This window comes from Motacilla alba, chromosome 4 (assembly GCF_015832195.1).
Source record: "Motacilla alba alba isolate MOTALB_02 chromosome 4, Motacilla_alba_V1.0_pri, whole genome shotgun sequence".
Classification (NCBI taxonomy): domain Eukaryota; kingdom Metazoa; phylum Chordata; class Aves; order Passeriformes; family Motacillidae; genus Motacilla; species Motacilla alba.
The window spans coordinates 56899263-56916071 of NC_052019.1; the positions used below are offsets into that span (position 1 = coordinate 56899263).

The window sequence follows — 16809 nt, forward strand, 5'->3', positions numbered from 1 at the left end:
TCTTGGACACCTCCTAAGAAGGAGAGGTGACAACAGCAAGGGTAAAGTTTTATTTTACTGCAGCTTTAAAAGAGCCAGAAATAGACCTGATAATGATCCTCTTAAGATGTACATTTTAGAGCCTTTCAGAGAGCAGGAATTGACCCCTCTGGCATCCTTTTCTAGAGTGGATCAGCTCAGAGCTGATCATTCCCAAGCCAGGTAGTAGGGGACAAACTTACATTTTGGTGCTGCAGCCTACTTTACAGCCCTCAGCAATCCCCCTGAACCAAGCAGATAATGACAGGGCTCTGATGGTTCACCCAGCCTTCCTGGTGACAGCTTCCCCTCTGTCAGGAGGGCCCTGTGGCCATCCCCAACTCGCTGTCTATCTCCATGCTGTACAGTCAGTCAAAGCCCTGCTCTCACATCCTCCCTCACCTCACCACTGACTTCAGAGGAGGCAGGTGGGACACGAACCCTCCTGCTCCAGCTCCAGCATGATGCACAGAGTGCAGCTTCTGCTAACAGTGCCTTCCATTAGCATTCAGAAAGAGCTGGTTTCTGACCATACTGCTGCACTGCGATTTGTGCTGCACACATGGACAAATTTTTATCAACTTCACTTCTAGAAGGGCAAAAGAAATTAGTAAGAAAAGAAGTGTACTCACAAATGCAGCTTGCAGAGATGAGCTTGATGCTCTTAACCACTGCATTTTGAAGAGAAGGGCAACTGCACCATAGCCCTTTGCCGCAGAGAAAACAAGGGTAGTGCTGTAATTGAAAAGACAAAGTTTGGTTTAGGACTCAGAAGGATGCCAGGTGAATGGTTTTATATTCACTAATTGAGCTTATGCCCTACCTACTAGTAAGTCTCCAGGTTTCTAAGCACACATCTAGACACTCACAATGGCATTCCTCTCCCATGTCATTGCCTCAGAAAGAAATCATGTTTCTGTAACCCAGTGTAGCTGAACTGTGTAGTGACTAAAACAGACTGCATTCAAGTCATTGTTAATGCAGCCAAAAAAAATCCTAATTAACTGAGAAAATAGGTCAACAAACTCTTAAATATTTAAAGAACCATCACATATTATTTTAAAAAGTTTCTTATGATGGCATCGCTCTTTATGAATAAATTACAAATACCTGTGGCCTCTTTCACTGTTTCTCTAGGATTAATGTTACCAGACTGCTCTGGCTGTAAAACCAGAACCTTCCTCTTCTCAGCTCTTTCCCCACAACCCAGCACTGCTTCTTTCTAGGCTGACTAGAGCAAGGGAAGGCCTCATGGAGGTGTTTGACTGGGAGAGTGGCACTTCAACACCATTCTGCCTTCTGCCAAACTCTGCCTTCTGCTAAATTGATGTGCTCCAGTATTATTAGTAGTAAGACCAGTAATGGTGAGCTCTGAGGGATACAGCTCCTCTGAATTAGTAATGAGTTTTGCTGCTTTGCAGCTCTCTCAGCTGAAACCTAAAGTGCCTGTGTCTTTTTCTTGACTTCTGAATGATGTTCTGTTTGTTGTAGTGGCCATGCCAGGAGGAATGGAGGTCTTATCTCTTCTTAAGGCTGTTACAAACACAAGCATGGTTAATTTTTAAAAGGCAAACCATTCAAACATCCCCATTCTTAACTGGCTTGCCTTATATGGAAATTAGTCTGTGCTCACGCTTGTAACAGATTTCTGAGAAAAAAAAAATCAGAATTAGGAAAACAAAGGCACAAACCATTCTAATATTTACTGAAGAGACAAGTGAAAGACTTGCCTTATTTCCCTCTCGAGGTGCCTGACTGGGCTGGTCACAGACGTTCTGCTGGAACTGGGGATTTCAGGTCCTCTGGGGCAGCTCAGCCTGCAGTCACCTGTGGGCCATGCCAGGCTGTCACCCCTCAGTGAAGTGACATGGTTTGGGGGCAGAAGTACTGAAAGCAGCTAATGCACACCCATCTTCAGCCTATCCCCCCCACCAGCCAAAGAGGCATCAAACATAGTTTTGGCAGTAAAAATGTCTATGGCTATTGCAAAGCTTGAGCTATACTTACTGAATAAAAAAAAATTGAAATAACAAAATGTCATGTGGAGAGGTTGCACTAAGCAAGACAGCTGATCCAAAGCTTGGACATCACAGGCATTTCCAGCATTGGTTGAATTGTCACTAGTAAGCACAAAAAGCCAGACATGCACCGATTTGGCCAGCTCCAAAAAGGGTGACAAGACTCATAGGAGAAGTCCCAGGCTCCTGTGGGCCCAGCAATCACAGTCAGCAGGGATGTGCAAGCTCAGACTCTCCCAGATCAGTGTGGGATGCAGCCCCAGGCATTTCAGAGATCTGGCTGGCCGGCTTGGCCAGCCCTTTTGGCACAGTTTCTGCAAATAGTCAGGACCACAAAACCAAGGAAGGCAAAGCAGCAAGGTCAGGAACCCAGAGAGTAAAACATTCAGCAGATACATGTGTTATTTATTCACTCTGATTTAAATAATTATGACAAATGCCTGTAAAAAAGCAAAGGAGAAGCTCTAACAATTTCTGCAACATTCAGCTCCAAAAAGACAGCTGCTTAGCAGCAAAAACAAAGGATAAAGTAGCAGCCTGACCTGCAAAGCTGGTGAACAGCAGAACAGACTCTCACTCCTCCTGGCAAGCTGGACCCTTTCACTGCCCCTGCCAGGCCCTTAAGGCTCATTGTGTCTGGACAGCTCTACAGGGCTCCCTTCCTTCCTTTGCCTTCCCTTCTCTCTCCTGGCAGCTCGTCCAAGGCTAGGATAGGGCAGAGAAGGACTTGGGGAGTCACAACTTCCCCAGGACCAGGAGCTGCTCAGAGATCTCTCCCAGCCCCTTCCTGCCACCGAACTGCTTCCCCTCCGCAGGTCTCGGCAGCCCTCTTTCCTCATTAGTGCGTGTGTGACTCTCTCAATAAAACATTTCGCTACATGATGTATGAAGGACCGTGTCTCAAACCACATTTTACTGTATATTTAAGTGCATGTTTTGCTGATTTACTGCTGTTCTAGGGAACGTCTCCCTCCCCAAGCAGGGCAGGCCTGTAACGGATACATCAGCTCTGACTAATGATTATTAGTACATCCCAAGGTTATGTCCCACAATCAAATAATGTGTAGGAGGGAAGAGAGACTCCAGCTTGCTTGGCTGAGGACAAAGATCACAGATAGTCTCTTTCAGTCTTCAGATTGCAATATCCATTACAGATTGCCACCTTCTAATGTCAAAGTATAATTTGTTGTTGAGAAAATGTGTTGGTGTTCCAAAGGTGAGTCAAAGATCAGCCTGGCTGTATATCAGTGCATGTTGATGTACATTAAGAACTGACGGCCAGGTACCAAGGACATCGGGCAGCTGGTGCTGAGGGAAAGGCAGCAGACGTGACTTGCTGATCCTTCCTGTGCAAACACACGGCCCGGAGCGGGAAAATATTTAACCCTGTCGAAGTGAGGTGTCACCAGTAATTGCCAGTGTCTAAGGCAGCACCAACGCGACGTGTCAGAGGCAGCGGCTGCCTGCAGCGGAGTCTGCCCGCGCGGTTCGGGGCAGGAATCGTGCAGTACCGGCGCTCCCGGGCGGATCCGTGTGGGCCCGCGCCGCGGGATCCATCCCCAGGGCAGCGCCGGCCGCTCCGCGCTCCCGCCGGCCGCCGCCAGGGGGCAGCGTTGTCGCGGCGATGGCGGCCCCGCGGCCCGGGCCGGTCCCGGCGCGGCGGGAAGCGCTCGGGAGGAGGGAGGGTTTGTAATCCTCCCCTGCACTTACCAGTGACAGTTCAGCTTAAATGGTTTATACTCTGTCTTAATTATCATGCCACTAGAGAGCATACACTGTTGTCCCCAGTGCTATCTTAAATTCCCAACTGCAGTTAGTGGGATTTTTCTTCTAGAAATCCACTACACAAACGCTGCTGGGAAAACAATAAGCAGGGTGTAAGTTGTCTTATGTCCCTTTCTCCTGACAGCTTCCTGCTAACGAAGGCGTTTGTGACAAGAAAAAGCAAACCTCTCTCCAGTTCCAGCAGTGCCACGTGGTCTGTCTGGGCCCCATGGTCAGAGCTGAGCCCGGCTGAGCTCAAGTGACTCCAGCAGGTCACAGCCCCGGCCAGAGAAGGCTGAGGCAATGCTGTCCCGGTGGGTGATGCAACCAAAGGCTCTGAGAGGGCTGTATTTCTTACTGCAAACATCTGCCTGTCACTTGGCATTTGAATGAGCAGTTTGAAGCTGCTGGTAGGTGCTCGTGTCACGGTAACGACTGTGACAGGCTTTTTCCATCTCAGAGGAGGAGATGGTTGTGACATTTGCTTTGACTGTGGCTTTGAAGCCATGGAGTTCCTCTAGTTGAGAAGAATTTCTTCCTAATACCTATTCTAAACTTACCTTCACTTTAAAGCCATTCACCCTTGTCCTATTACTACTTGCCCTTGTAAAAAAAGCCCCTCTCCAGCTTTATTTTAGCCCCTCTGTTTGCAGGGGCTCCCAGAAATTCCTGTTAGCAGCTTGCAGGAAAACACCCTGTGTGGCACCATGGTCTCTTCGGGAGGTTCACTGCCACCCCACTCTCTGCAGCTACTTGCCAGAAGCTCCTTCCCAAAAAGCACCCACTAGAGCACATGGCTGCTGCAGACAGCATGCACGTGTCCAATCTGGCCACAGCCATGGCAGGCGAGCAGTGCAGCACAAATATGCCAGAGATACCCACGCAGTGTCATCCTTCCTGTGCAAAGCATGGGAAACGCGGATGCAGCACAGTCCATGCTGGCCACGTCAGCCACAGCAACATCCTCTGCGAGCCTCCCCGTCCTTGACGTCTGCAAGGGCTAGTGCTGTTCTGGGCCCACGCTGACAAGGGCAGTTGTGGCACCTGAAATGTGAGGCCAAGGACACACCTTGTGTCTGTGAGACTGGCTCCTTGATCCTCCCTTCTCCCTATCTGCCATGCCTACACATCCCCCTCATCTTCCTTGACGCCTCTCTTTCTCTGACCTTCTCTCCTCCATTCTGTCTTTTCCCCTTGAATCCAAGGTTTGTCCCACCTGTGAAGACTTGGTGTTGCAGGTGCTGTTAACTAGCTCACCTTGGCCTTCCTGGGCAATACAAATGCAGTTTCCTGGGTCCTTCTGCTCCTACCAGCTTCTCCTCCCCAGAATGATGCCACCTCTTCCTTCAAACATCTCTGAAGTGTGGCCACCTCACACAGCAATGTCCCTTTGCTACCTGTGAAATCTTGCTCTTCCTTAGGGCACTGTAGCTCCTTTCAGCTTCTCCCTGTTTTTGTGACAGACAGAAATTTTGCTGGTCATGCTCAGGAGTTTCCCTGGTCTGCTCAGGGAAGTCACCAGCTTGTGTGCCTCAATGTGTCCCTCCCTAAGGTGTCTGCATGTGGCATTGTCTCCTCCTGTCCTCTTCCTAGCCTTTATGTGCCAGTCTTCTCCATCCTGTGGTGGCTCTGAGCACTCTTCTGTCTGACCAGACACAGTTCTAGTCCTTTAGAGTGACCCTTTGCACCCAAGTGGTGTGAGGCAGCCTCATTTTGCAGATCCTGGGCAAATAAGTCCTTGCCTCGCCCAGAACCAGACTGGACTGAAAGCATGGTTAACCACAAACATAGGCAACTTTATTTCAGCAACTAAGTCAACATTAGCACTTGCTTACATGTAGAGGAGCAACGTGGGCAGGACAGAGCAGGCCTTCAGCACTGAGGCAGCCTTTGGATCAGCAGGCATTGCCTCAGCAGGAAATGGGCATGGTCCCATGCAAGCTGCACTGGATCCTGTCCATTCTCCTGCTCAAACTGTAATTCCCTGTAGGCTCTTCAGGAGCTCCTGCATCTGAGTGAAGAATTCCATCAGCTTCTTGAGTGGAAATGGGCAGCTCTTAATCTCTTCCACTGGTGTGGGTATCGGACTCGGCTTCGGAGTGGGTGTTGGTTTTGGCCATGGTCTCGGAGTGGGCCGTGTTGTTGGCCATGGCTTTGGAGCGGGCAGTGTTGTTGGCCATGGTCTCGGAGTGGGCCGTGTTGTTGGCCATGGCCTCGGAGTGGGCCGTGTTGTTGGCCATGGCCTTGGAGTGGGCAGTGTTGTTGGCCATGGCCTCGGAGTGGGCCGTGTTGTTGGCCATGGCCTTGGAGTGGGCGGCGTTGTTGGCCATGGCCTCGGAGTGGGCCGTGTTGTTGGCCATGGCCTCGGAGTGGGCCGTGTTGTTGGCCATGGCTTATGAGTGGGAGGTGGTCTCGGCCATGGCTTCTGAGTGGGCCATGGGGCGTTTGTAGGATGAGTCCAGGGTGAGGTGGTTGTATAATGACTCCATGCCCGAGAAGCCTCTACTTGTGGAAGCAGTTCCATCTGGACCAGAATCCAGTCATAGAAGTGCTGAACAGAAGTGTATATGCCAGGCCGTTTTGCTCTGGCACAGCCTCTTCCCCAGCTGGTCACTCCGACAACCCAGAAGAAGTCAGCGCTGTTGTCTTTGCACATGAGTGGACCCCCGCTGTCACCCTGCAGAGAACCAGAGAGGATTAAGGTGGTGTTGGGTGGCCCCTGTCAGCACTGGTGCTCCTCCTTTTCTCTCACAGCCCCTGCCAGAGCTGTATTCTCAGCTGAGCAAGGCTCTGCTCAGGTGCTGGAGCCTCCAGAAGCTTGGCTGGGAGTGGGTTGGGGGCCTATGAAGTCAGGCTCTCTCTCAGCTCTGCACAGTGATCCTGGATGTGCGGAGGACAGATGTTCCAGCATTGGCATCTGGATGTCTAGACGGCAAAAAGGCTAGCAAGGCTTTCTGGGCAGAGTGCCAGGCCTCTGGGACAAGGAAGGTCCTGGGCTAGACCCTGCACATGGGGAATGGGTGGGAAGCCCAGGAAAGGTGGGGAGCCAGGGTTGAGAGAGTGACTGACCAGGGAAAGCAGGGGCTGGGCTGTGTTGGAGTGGTGCTGCCTGCACTGCTGGGGGCTGAGTGACTTGTCACTGAGTGACTCTCCTACCTGGCAGGTGTCGATGCCACCCTCCGGGTAGCCAGCACACAAGTTGTGGGTATGGACATCCCCCTGGTACCACTCACTGCTGTTGCAGACCTGGACATTGATAAGGTGGACCTTGGCCTCCTGCAGGACATCACTTGATTTTTGAGCTGTGAGCACAGAAAGGAATGAGGACCCGGCAGCTCGTTGCCACTTTCCCCATCTGGAGGTGATCCCCTTCCCTAGGATTTGGCTGTGCCTCTACAGAGGGTGCTGGAGCTCTCTGTCCCTGCTGTCTGCTTTTAGGGAGTAGGCAGCCTTATTCTGGCTTTGGCCTCTGCTGTCAGGAAGCCCAACCCATCTTCCCAGTGTAATTGAGCTTGTCCTCCATTTTTGGAAACTCACATCTCGCAGTGGTGGCACCCCAGCCAGCGACATAGCAGGTTTCCAGCTGTGCCACGTTCAGTGTGGCATTGGGCACACAGACCAGCTGGACATAGGGGCTGCACTGGACAGGTTCGTTCAGCTCCAGCAGCGCGATGTCGTTTCTCTGGTCGGCAGGACTGTATTCCTTGTGAACCAGCAGCCGCTTAATCAGGCGCACCTCGGCCCCAGGGCCCGGCTCAGTCAGCTGGGTGGCCCCGATCAGCAGGCGCATGGCGCTGATGTTCCTGAAGACACGTAGAGAGAGGGGTGAGAGGGAGCAGAGCCTGGAGCTCTGGCAGCCCAGCAGTGACCAGCCTTCTGCTTCTCAAGGCAGAGAGGAAAGCAGCACTATGGAGGTGGTGACTGCCCTAGCACGCCTCAGGCTCTGGGAATGTCAGCTGGAGGCTGCACGGAAGTAGTGGCATGTGCCCAGCCTTCTCCTGAGCAATTTCTCAGCAGGGCTCTGCATTGCCCAGGCACTGGGGCACACTGCAAAGAATTGAGATGGGAGAAGCATACGGCACTTGCTGACAGGGCACCCGCTGATGTTGTGGGGATATCCCTGTTTCCTGCTCCTTCTTACCTGGACTCAGCAAAGCAGTGGGCTGCTGTGAGGACCCACTGTGTGCTGATGAGTGACCCTCCGCACAGATGCCCCGTGCCTGAAACCGAGGGATCTTGGATGCTGACAAGCCAGGGCCAGGCCCCTGCCTCGGCACTTTTGCCACCCACGACGCGCGTCATGCCTCGCTCATCATCAGAAGTCAAGGGCCGGACCCCGCAGTTCCCTCTGCAAGTAGAAAGTCATTTCCATCCTGCTCTATGGCTTGTTGCTGCTCCAGCAGAAGCTCCCCGCAAGGTGTGTGGGGACGGCACTCCAGGGAAGGCCACGGGGCGTGTGCCTGTCCACAAGGAACTGAGGCTTCCCCAGGGGGTTTGGGGAGCTGTGGCCTGGCCATGGAGGGCAAGCGGGCCCTCTCCAGGGAGCCCTGAAGTGCTGCCCGAGCTCCCTCCCAGAGCCTGGGGCCACTCACTCGCAGGTGTTCCACATGCCCTGCACAGGCCTGCGCGCGGCCAGCAGCACGAGAAGGCACAGCAGCAGCATCGCTGCCCACGGCTCGTGCCAGCTCCGGGAGCGAGGCCTCCGTGTGCCCACAGCACCTGGGGTGCCCTCAGCCCTGGGCTGATGTCACAGAGCAGCCCGTTCCATGTTCTGGGTACTGCAGCCTCTGGCACAGGGGAACAGGGAGCAACATGGAGCCACGGAATGGTTTGGGTCAGAATGGACCTTAATGATCATCCAGTTCCAACCCCTGCCATGGCAGGGACGCCTCACACCAGATGCTGCTCAAAGCCCCATCCAAACGGGCCTTGAAGATTTCCAGGGAGAGGGCAGCCACAGCTTCTCTGGGCACTCTGTGCCCGTGCCTCGCTACCCTCACGGTCAAGAGTTTCTTCCTAATATCTATTCTAAACCTGCTGTCTTTCAGCTTGAAACCATTTCCTCTGATTCTATCATTACTTGTCCTTATAGAAAATCCCTCTCCAGCTTTTTTATAGGCACCTCTGCTTGCAGGATGAGGGTGTGCAGGCCCTGGGGCACAGGGAAGCACATTTGTGCAGGCCCTGGGGCACAGGGATGCATTTGTCAGCAAGACGGACAAATTTTCCTTTCATTCTTTAAAATATGACAATTTGACTGACTTTTCCTATCATGTGGTACCTAAGTAAAAGTCAGTTTGGTCATGTATGTGTGGTATTTTGGCCTGTGTATCTAAAATGGAAAATACCTGTGTCCCTGCTCTCCAGGATGATTTCTCAGCCACAGTCAGCACTCTCTCTGAAGGACTAAGTGCTGCCTACAAAGAACAAGTCATAGAGAAAACACTGATGAAAGCACTTGGTATTAAGGAGCATTGAGATATATCTGATAAAATCAAGCTTTGCTTTCCATGCCAGCCCATGTATTCTGAAAACCTCCTGAAGATCCTTAACCAAACAAAGAAAAAAGAAAATATGTAATCAAAATGGTATCTAAATATTAACCTGCTGACTGATACAGATGTATACAATTAATATGTGTATATACACATATTATTCTAGTTACACAGTGCTTTCTACCCATTTTTCTGTTTTCAGACAGAGCAGGAAAAGATGCACACAAAGAAGAAAAAATTACAAACTTGAAAATCTGTATTTGCAAACCAAATTACATTTTTGGACATCTCAGTGTTTAAGCACTTTCTTTTCAATCTTATTAAAAGTGCTCAGTTTTCAGAGAGTACCTGTCCTCCCAGAGTGATGGTTACCTGATGTGTCAGTGCCAGCTGAGCATCTGCCATCATCTCTTATTTCAGGAAATATAGGCCCCATGTGTTTATACTTCTTCAGATTGTCAATCTCTTTTAAGGAGTTGGTGAAAGGTTTGCATTTGCATTGGTTTTACTTATCTGAGTTGTTTTCCCATTCTTATGATCACCCTTTATCTCAGTGAGAGTTTGAATTTCTGGTGTAGTAGTATCCATCCACATAAAAATGAGGGCTCAGTGCATTTTAAAAGGGAGAGTCATTTAATCATTGATGAAGGCACAATATTCTGAGTAAGTCTTAAAACCACCAGAGGTCACACATGGGTTTCTTCCTTCCCCTTTTCCTCTTCCAGCTTTTTAAAAAAATTTGCTTGTTTTTTTTTTTTTTTTTTTTCCGGTACAGCTGGATTTTTGATACAACAAGGCAGTTAAATTAATTGTATGGAAAATGCTGAAAAATAACTGTATTCAATGTTTGAGCAGACCTAGTGATTCTAAACACATATTTTCTGTGAAAATTAATGGTGTGCCCAGAATATGAAATTGTGCTGGTTTGCAAGACTTGGCAAATTTATAATGCATTATTTTAGCAACAAACAGGAGAAATGAAAAGGATGTGGGTGGTTTTTGTTGTTTTGGGGGATTTTTTTGTTTGGTTGGTTTTGGGTTGTGGGGGTTTTTTTGGGGTTTGCTTTTTGTTGTTGTTGTTGTTTTGGTTGTTTTTTCCTTTAAGATGGATACAGCAGTCACTACATTTGGAGAAATCTCATACAATGTTAATTGAGTAATGTCAGCTAGAACCACAACTTCTGCTGGCGTAAGGGTCATCTAGAAAGTTCTCTTTTTGGTGAGGATGCTGAACAGATGAATATTTGAATGGGATATATGTCTCATGATAATTTGAAATTTACTAGAGAAATACAGACTTTGGATAAACTACATTGTTCCTGTTTTCTAATTTCAGCATCCTCTGTGTGCGGGTACAAACACTGGTGTCTAGAACAGATGTTAAGTACATATTAGTATTTGCTAATTCATACAGCTTTGTGGTATTATGTCTTGCAATTAGTTGAGACATGCTTAAACTCTAAATCAATTCCCATACAACAACAACAAAAAATAATCAAGGGTACTTAAAAACTACTTGGAAGTAGGTGATCAGACTCTTCCATTAATTAGGAAAAAAATCAGGTGATGAAATGTATGCTGCAGAAGCACCAGTGATTGCACCAAATAAGCTCAAATCAACAAAAAGCTAATTAAATAAACACAGTAATTACCTACAATGTATTCTTGAAAGATAGGAGGGGCACAAAGTATCTACAACTTCCAGAACAGAGGGAACTGAAACAGTGAAAGATGCTGGAATATTTCAGGACCTGGTCAGGGCCCTGGGCCAGGACTGACACACAGACAGACGCACAGACACAAAGTGTATCCAAGTTGAAGATTATCAACTCCACTGTCAGCTCTGGCTTCTCAGGAGACTTAGGTTGCTCCATAATACTGGGGAGGGATAAATAACTGAGCCACTCATTAACACAAACCAGTTACCTCCACCCTCCAGGTGTGGTTGAGTTCCCTAAAAACTAAGAATCCACACTTACCAAGAATCCATGCCTGCCAGCCCTCTCATTTTCCAAACTGCAAAAAACCAAACAATAATAAGGCCCAGGACAACCATCAGTCCAAATTTTTCACTTCAAGTCAAAGCACTGATTTGACTTTTGATTTTTAAAGGACAACTATCATGCCTTTTAAGCAATAATCTGCAGAAGAGATGAATAGCACACTTAGGATCTGCATGATTTATTTGGCAAAGCCTATTAGTTCTTTCTGGAGAAAATCAATAATAATTCTCATCTGTTTGTCAGTGAGAATTTAATGTAGGCTAAAAAGTCACTGAGAGTTTTATTCAGATGGTAGTCTGCTCAAAACAGAACAAAAAATATGAGTTTGAGAAAAATGCTTAATAAAGTCTTCTTTAAATGAAAACTAGTCAAGACTTGACTGTTCATCAGAAGAATATTACTTAACTTATTCAGCATCGCTGTACCAGAATCTGGCAGCAAGTTTTAAAAAGGAACCTTTTTCTCTTTCTTTACAGTCATAATTTATAACAGCTGAATTACTGGCTATAAATACTCTTTTCTTTCTACTAATGTATTATGCTTCTGGGATTGTTCAGAGCAAATATTTTGTTACTAAGAAAATAAGCTCCTAAATTTCTGGGGCTTCTGGAAAAAAATTTAAAACACATTCAAAGTAGCATCTATTCAAAGAATATCACTGTGCCATCTTAACAGACCAAATTTTATTTTCACTAGTATTAAAAAAATATTGAAAATTCTCACTAAATTTATTTTTTAAACATAGGAAGCTGCTGCTTGCCATATACTGGAGCATATTTATGCATATACCAAAATTCAAGGTTCTTATTCAATTGAAATATAAAAATTCAAATGGGATGAGTTAGCAGAGGGAGTTTGCTGTTGAAAGCAGACAGATAGATAAGAAAATACGTTCCTAAAAATATGTGATCAAATTATGGAACATAGATGATAATTATATATTGTACATAGTGGTACACATGGAGGAGTTTTTTCCTCACATACCATGCGCCTTACTTTAAAACAAAACAAAAAAACCCTACCATAAAATCGTCTGAAAAACTGATACCAGCAAGATTTGAATTTTGTTGGGTTTTTTGATATTGCCCTGATAGATAATTACCATGAGATTATTTGGGACGCTGATATGTGATTGTGCAGGTACACACAGCTCTTTCTGCCTTTTATAATCCGAGAAGTTACACGTTTAATGTCACAAACAGGCACTACCTGATCGCAAACACGACACAAGTCGGGCTCCACTGACTGCGGCGCTTCTGTTCTGCTCCCTGACTCACACAAAATCTCACATATCACAATTCCCCTAGGTTTTTTACACCTGGAGAGGCCAGAGGGAGGAAGTTTGTGAGCACAGGACAGCGCAGTACTATGGGATTTGGCTCTGGCTCCGGGAGAGATCCCCGTGCGATGCTCACAGCCAGCCGGGCTGGAAAGATACAGGTTTCTCACATTAACACTCCATGAGCTGCAGCAAACAGAGTTACCAGATTAGCTGGCTCAAATTGTGTCATACTCTTATTTTTAGCACGCTATTATGCCTCTGGGATATATTTTATTTATCAGGGAATTGGACCAGATAAACAGATGTTGTGGCTGTTTTCTAAAAAAGGGCTTTATACAACTCGCTGTGAGGTACCTGAAAGAGTGTATGTTTTGGGGAAGGGCAGAGTGAATGTGTGAGGCAAATATAGTAGTCCTGAGCCACTTCTGGGAAATTACATTTAATTTTTCAGGCAAACAGAGACCTAAAATAGATCAAAATAGCTTTTTTTTGGTAATTTTTAGAAAGAAAAATAGAGGTTCTCCCGACATTTCTATAATTTTAAGCAATATTATGAAACAGAACAAGCAAGAATTTGCTGGAGAATTGGCAAAATATGTCAGCAGCAGTTTGGGATTGCTCAAAGGACTGACAGTGATTCTAATGGATCCAGCAGTGAGCTTCAGGTCTGCATCATGTGGGTGTTCCCTTCCAGGGGAGCTGCGAGTCCCAACAATGAATACAAGAACTGTAATTTGCATGGGTTAAGTTGTTCAGTGTCAGCACAAAAAGCTGAGTTCTGCTTTTTTCCCCAAGCACCATCTTGGAAAGCTGCCCTGGTTTCTTGGCTACAGGACAGGGTCTCTAAGAGAACTTGGAGAACAGATGAGAGCATCATCTTGATGATGACACCAGGTTCAGTTAGGGACAGCTAACTAGGAGAAGCTAAAATTAAAAAAAAGGGAAAAAGACATTTTATCACTTACTTCATCAGGCAGTGTTGACAAGAAGTGGCAAAACTACACAGGGAAGGCACTGGGAAATAAAACAATTTTGTGACATCTTGGGTATGGGGTGTGCAGCAGAGAAAGGACAGAAATAGGGAAGGACTGCAGTCACCATGCTAAAGAACAGAGGGAGCACAGATCTGCAAAGTTTTTTGCCAATAGAATTTCATACACAATTATTGTCACAGGACTCTCAAATTTTATTTCCTGCATTTCTCCTGGCAGAGTGCCAGTTCTCACATGACCTCCATAATTTTTTTAATCCTATCAATGAGATTGTCTTTCCTTCAATTTCCTTTCAGTTTCATTCTTTCCTTCAATTGTCTTTCCTTTCCATTTTCTTCCCTTTCTAGACAGCTGATTTCCCTTAGAAGTTGGAATTGTTTCATAAGAAAACTGACCATGAATAGTAAGTTTTCTCTTCCAGAGATGAACCAGCACCAGCATACCAACATCCCCAAGTCTATGATTTTGTGACTATTATACTAGATGTAGCCCTCCCACACAGGATACCGCCCAGAGGCTTTTTTCCTTTTTCTTACCTGGGTGACAAGTGGTTGTGCCAGGTGGCAGTTTTGAATACAGGCAAAGAGCAGATGAGATGTACGAGTATGGGATCCTTAGGAGATGCACAGCCTCTTCTATGGGCTGCAGCTGCTGGCTGTGGGCTGTCCTCGGAGCACGGATCACAATCAGTAGCTAATCTCACACCTGCTTCTGGCTGGGGCTAGCAACACAAAGTTCATCTGAACCTACCAGGCAGCCCAAGAATTCACAGGTTATTTTGGTTACTTAACAAATCCAGGTGTTCCTATCAGGTCAGCAGGGCTCTTTTCTGTGTAATAATTCCAAAAGCCTTTGATTTACCTGCCCTCCCTGCCCCTGACTATGATCAGAAGGGTAGGTGGCAGGGAGCAAAGCCTCATTCAGCAGCAGCTATTGCTCATTTTCTTGTCACTCTATAGGTCACTGGCTGGCAGAAATTTTTGTGGAAATGCATCTAAAAATATTTTGAAAACTTGGCCTCCACTGATGAGAAAATGAAGTGGTGACTCATGCTCCCATCAGCTCCAGACTCAATTACTGCAATTTGGGGGACTGAGAAGCCGATGCTGCACCAAGACTGCAATTTGCTTAGGGGAGCAGCTGAGAGGCCTCATTGGCATTCATTGCTTCCAACACATCTTTCTTGTCCTTTTAATCACTAATAAATTTAATTTCACTTCTCACTGAAGATCTCACTCTCCACCTTTCTGGCAAGAGGAACAATCCAGAGGCCGCTTTCACGACCTCTGCTGCAGCTTCAGATGCCGGCACAAAGCAGACTTGCCTGGAGCAATGCCTCCAGCCTGCATTTCCCAGCATTGCTTTCTCTAGTCCTTCACAGCTTGTCCATGCAACTCCAGAAGATTTCTTACCATCCCGCAGGGTGCTCTCTGTTGAATGAGAATTTTACAGGAACAGGACACATCAACTTTGAGGAATTTAAGTCAAAAAGCCTCCTTATAGAAGCCGCAGTCTAATGATCACGAGCAATAGAGGGGTTGAAGCAAGAAAATGGCAAAGAGGAGACCATATCCCTCATCCCTCTTCTGACGTTGTTCTGACAGGATGCTGTAAGTTTTGGTCTGGGAGACTGAGGCTATCCCGTGGAAATAGGAACAAAAGATATTTGGTTTGTAAGACGCTGGAAAGGGCAGGCCACCAAATCTAAAGTAAAATACTCTTCATTGAGTCTCATCATGTGCTACATTATCCCTGAGCTTTGTTAGAACGATGGCAGGGCTCTTCAAACAGCTTCCCTGGGGAGACTGCTCTGCAGCTTAACAACCTTGCACTGGAGATGTGCAAGTGTAACCAAGGGCAGAATTTAGTCTCTTGTCTATTTAACGTGTTTGCTAGGGACTGCCTGTGTTCCTGGCACTTTATAATAATAGTAATATAAATGCATTTGGATTATAACCACATGGAGAAACTGTGATTTAGCCTTTTACTGTGTTGTAATTCCCAAATGCATCAACATCTATTTAAGTGCAAAACAGTCTACAGTTTACAAATATAAAGCTGCGATTGTCTGCTTTAAGGGTTCTGTATGAGATTATGATTCAATACAAAACACAATTCAGTGTCTGAAATTTCATTTTTAATGGCAGAATAACATCAAAAAAAGTAGCTCTTTCTCCATATGTAGTCTTGCAAAAAAAAAAAAAAAAGTATCCCAGGGACTTGGCCCTTTCTAGTCATTTCTACATATATAACTGCTCATCTTTTATGCACGTATGCACTCGCACATAAATCAATGTGCTTGCAGACAGACCATATTTCATCTTGCCTTCTAACCTCCTGCTGTCAAGATATTTCCACAAAAAATGTAACAAATAAAACTAACAGCTCCTTTTTCCTTGACTGCCAGAGTAATGTAGGGGACTACTTCTGTACAACCAAGCTCCTTCTGCTCTGTGAACAAGCACAATTGTGTAGCTTCTGCTGAGACTTTCTACCGCATAACCTGCTCAGACTAACTAAAGGATCAACGAGAAAAACCACAACCACATCTTTGATTTTAACTACAGTAAAAATTGTTTATCTTGATAAGTTACTGGAGTTATCAAAAGCTTTTCAATTTAATGCACCAAAAGGGAAATAAAATGTTTCAGTAATTCAACACAAAGTGCTAACATTGCCCGTGACTTCTGAAGTGCTATTTAATTGTTTGGGTGGGTTTTTTTTCTCTGCTATCACTGGATGAGATTGTAGAGATGCAGAAATAGAAAGTGTTGATGATCAAGAAAATCTTCATGTTGTAACACGGGCAAAGTTCTCATTTGCCATCAGTTTTGCCTGATTATGTTTACTATCAGTTATATTTAAAAGAGTTGTTCTAACCCTTTACTGAAAAGCTGTTTAGGTTCAATGAATTAATTTTCAATTGATGACAATTAGCAGCATTCTGAGGACTTTCTTTCCCCAAGTTCATAAAGTATTTCCAGGCAGTTAGTGGGCTTTTGTTCTAAAAAACAAGCAAAAAGTTTAAAAGCTCACCCACAAAAGAATAAAACAGATAACAGAGGTAAAAATGTGACGTAAAGGATAAATAATTTTATCTTGTTTTCCTTTTAACAAAATTGAATTCAAAACCATTCTGTTTATTAAAGACATATAGCAAGTAGTAAAACAAACATCTTAACAGTCTTAACAGAATTGATGTGCACAATTCAGTTTCATTAAGTATGAATTTAAAAT

General features: G+C 46.0%; 2 protein-coding genes across 6 annotated transcripts in view; both read right to left on the minus strand.

The window, feature by feature from the left end:
* Positions 1–1748: 1748 nt before the first annotated feature.
* Positions 1749–14240, minus strand: LOC119700072 (acrosin-like). 5 transcript variants are annotated; one of them, XM_038134372.1, is made up of 8 exons: positions 14109–14240; positions 13546–13594; positions 11275–11311; positions 9149–9217; positions 7942–8148; positions 7338–7603; positions 6957–7102; positions 5576–6477 (listed from the first exon to the last, which is right to left on the minus strand). In XM_038134372.1, exons 5-8 carry the CDS (start codon positions 8100–8102, stop codon positions 5770–5772), a joined length of 1281 nt encoding a protein of 426 aa, XP_037990300.1. In that variant the 5' UTR covers positions 8103–8148; positions 9149–9217; positions 11275–11311; positions 13546–13594; positions 14109–14240; the 3' UTR covers positions 5576–5769. The 5 variants fall into 5 exon arrangements, 4 of the variants coding, with proteins under 4 accessions (XP_037990300.1, XP_037990298.1, XP_037990301.1 ...); XM_038134370.1 differs by lacking the exon at positions 13546–13594 and having other exon boundaries at positions 14109–14167; XM_038134373.1 differs by lacking the exons at positions 9149–9217; positions 13546–13594 and having other exon boundaries at positions 14109–14199.
* SLC10A7 (solute carrier family 10 member 7) overlaps positions 9914–16809 on the minus strand; it is a 146488-nt gene continuing 139592 nt past the window's right edge. Inside the window, exon 13 of the mRNA XM_038134375.1 lies at positions 9914–15002. Coding sequence (XP_037990303.1) covers positions 14940–15002 — 63 coding nt within the window. The 3' untranslated portion in view covers positions 9914–14939. The remainder of the gene's footprint in view (positions 15003–16809) is intronic.

Coding starts and splice junctions, on each gene's coding strand:
- LOC119700072 (XM_038134374.1), bottom strand. CDS start 8,463: ATGCTGCTGCTGTGCCTTCTCGTGCTGCTGGCCGCGCGCAGGCCTGTG. Junction 8,149..8,392: donor GGCATGTGGAACACCTGCGA/GTGAGTGGCCCC, acceptor TTCTACTTGCAG/AGGGAACTGCGGGGTCCGGC. Junction 7,103..7,337: donor GGGTGCCACCACTGCGAGAT/GTGAGTTTCCAA, acceptor CTGTGCTCACAG/CTCAAAAATCAAGTGATGTC.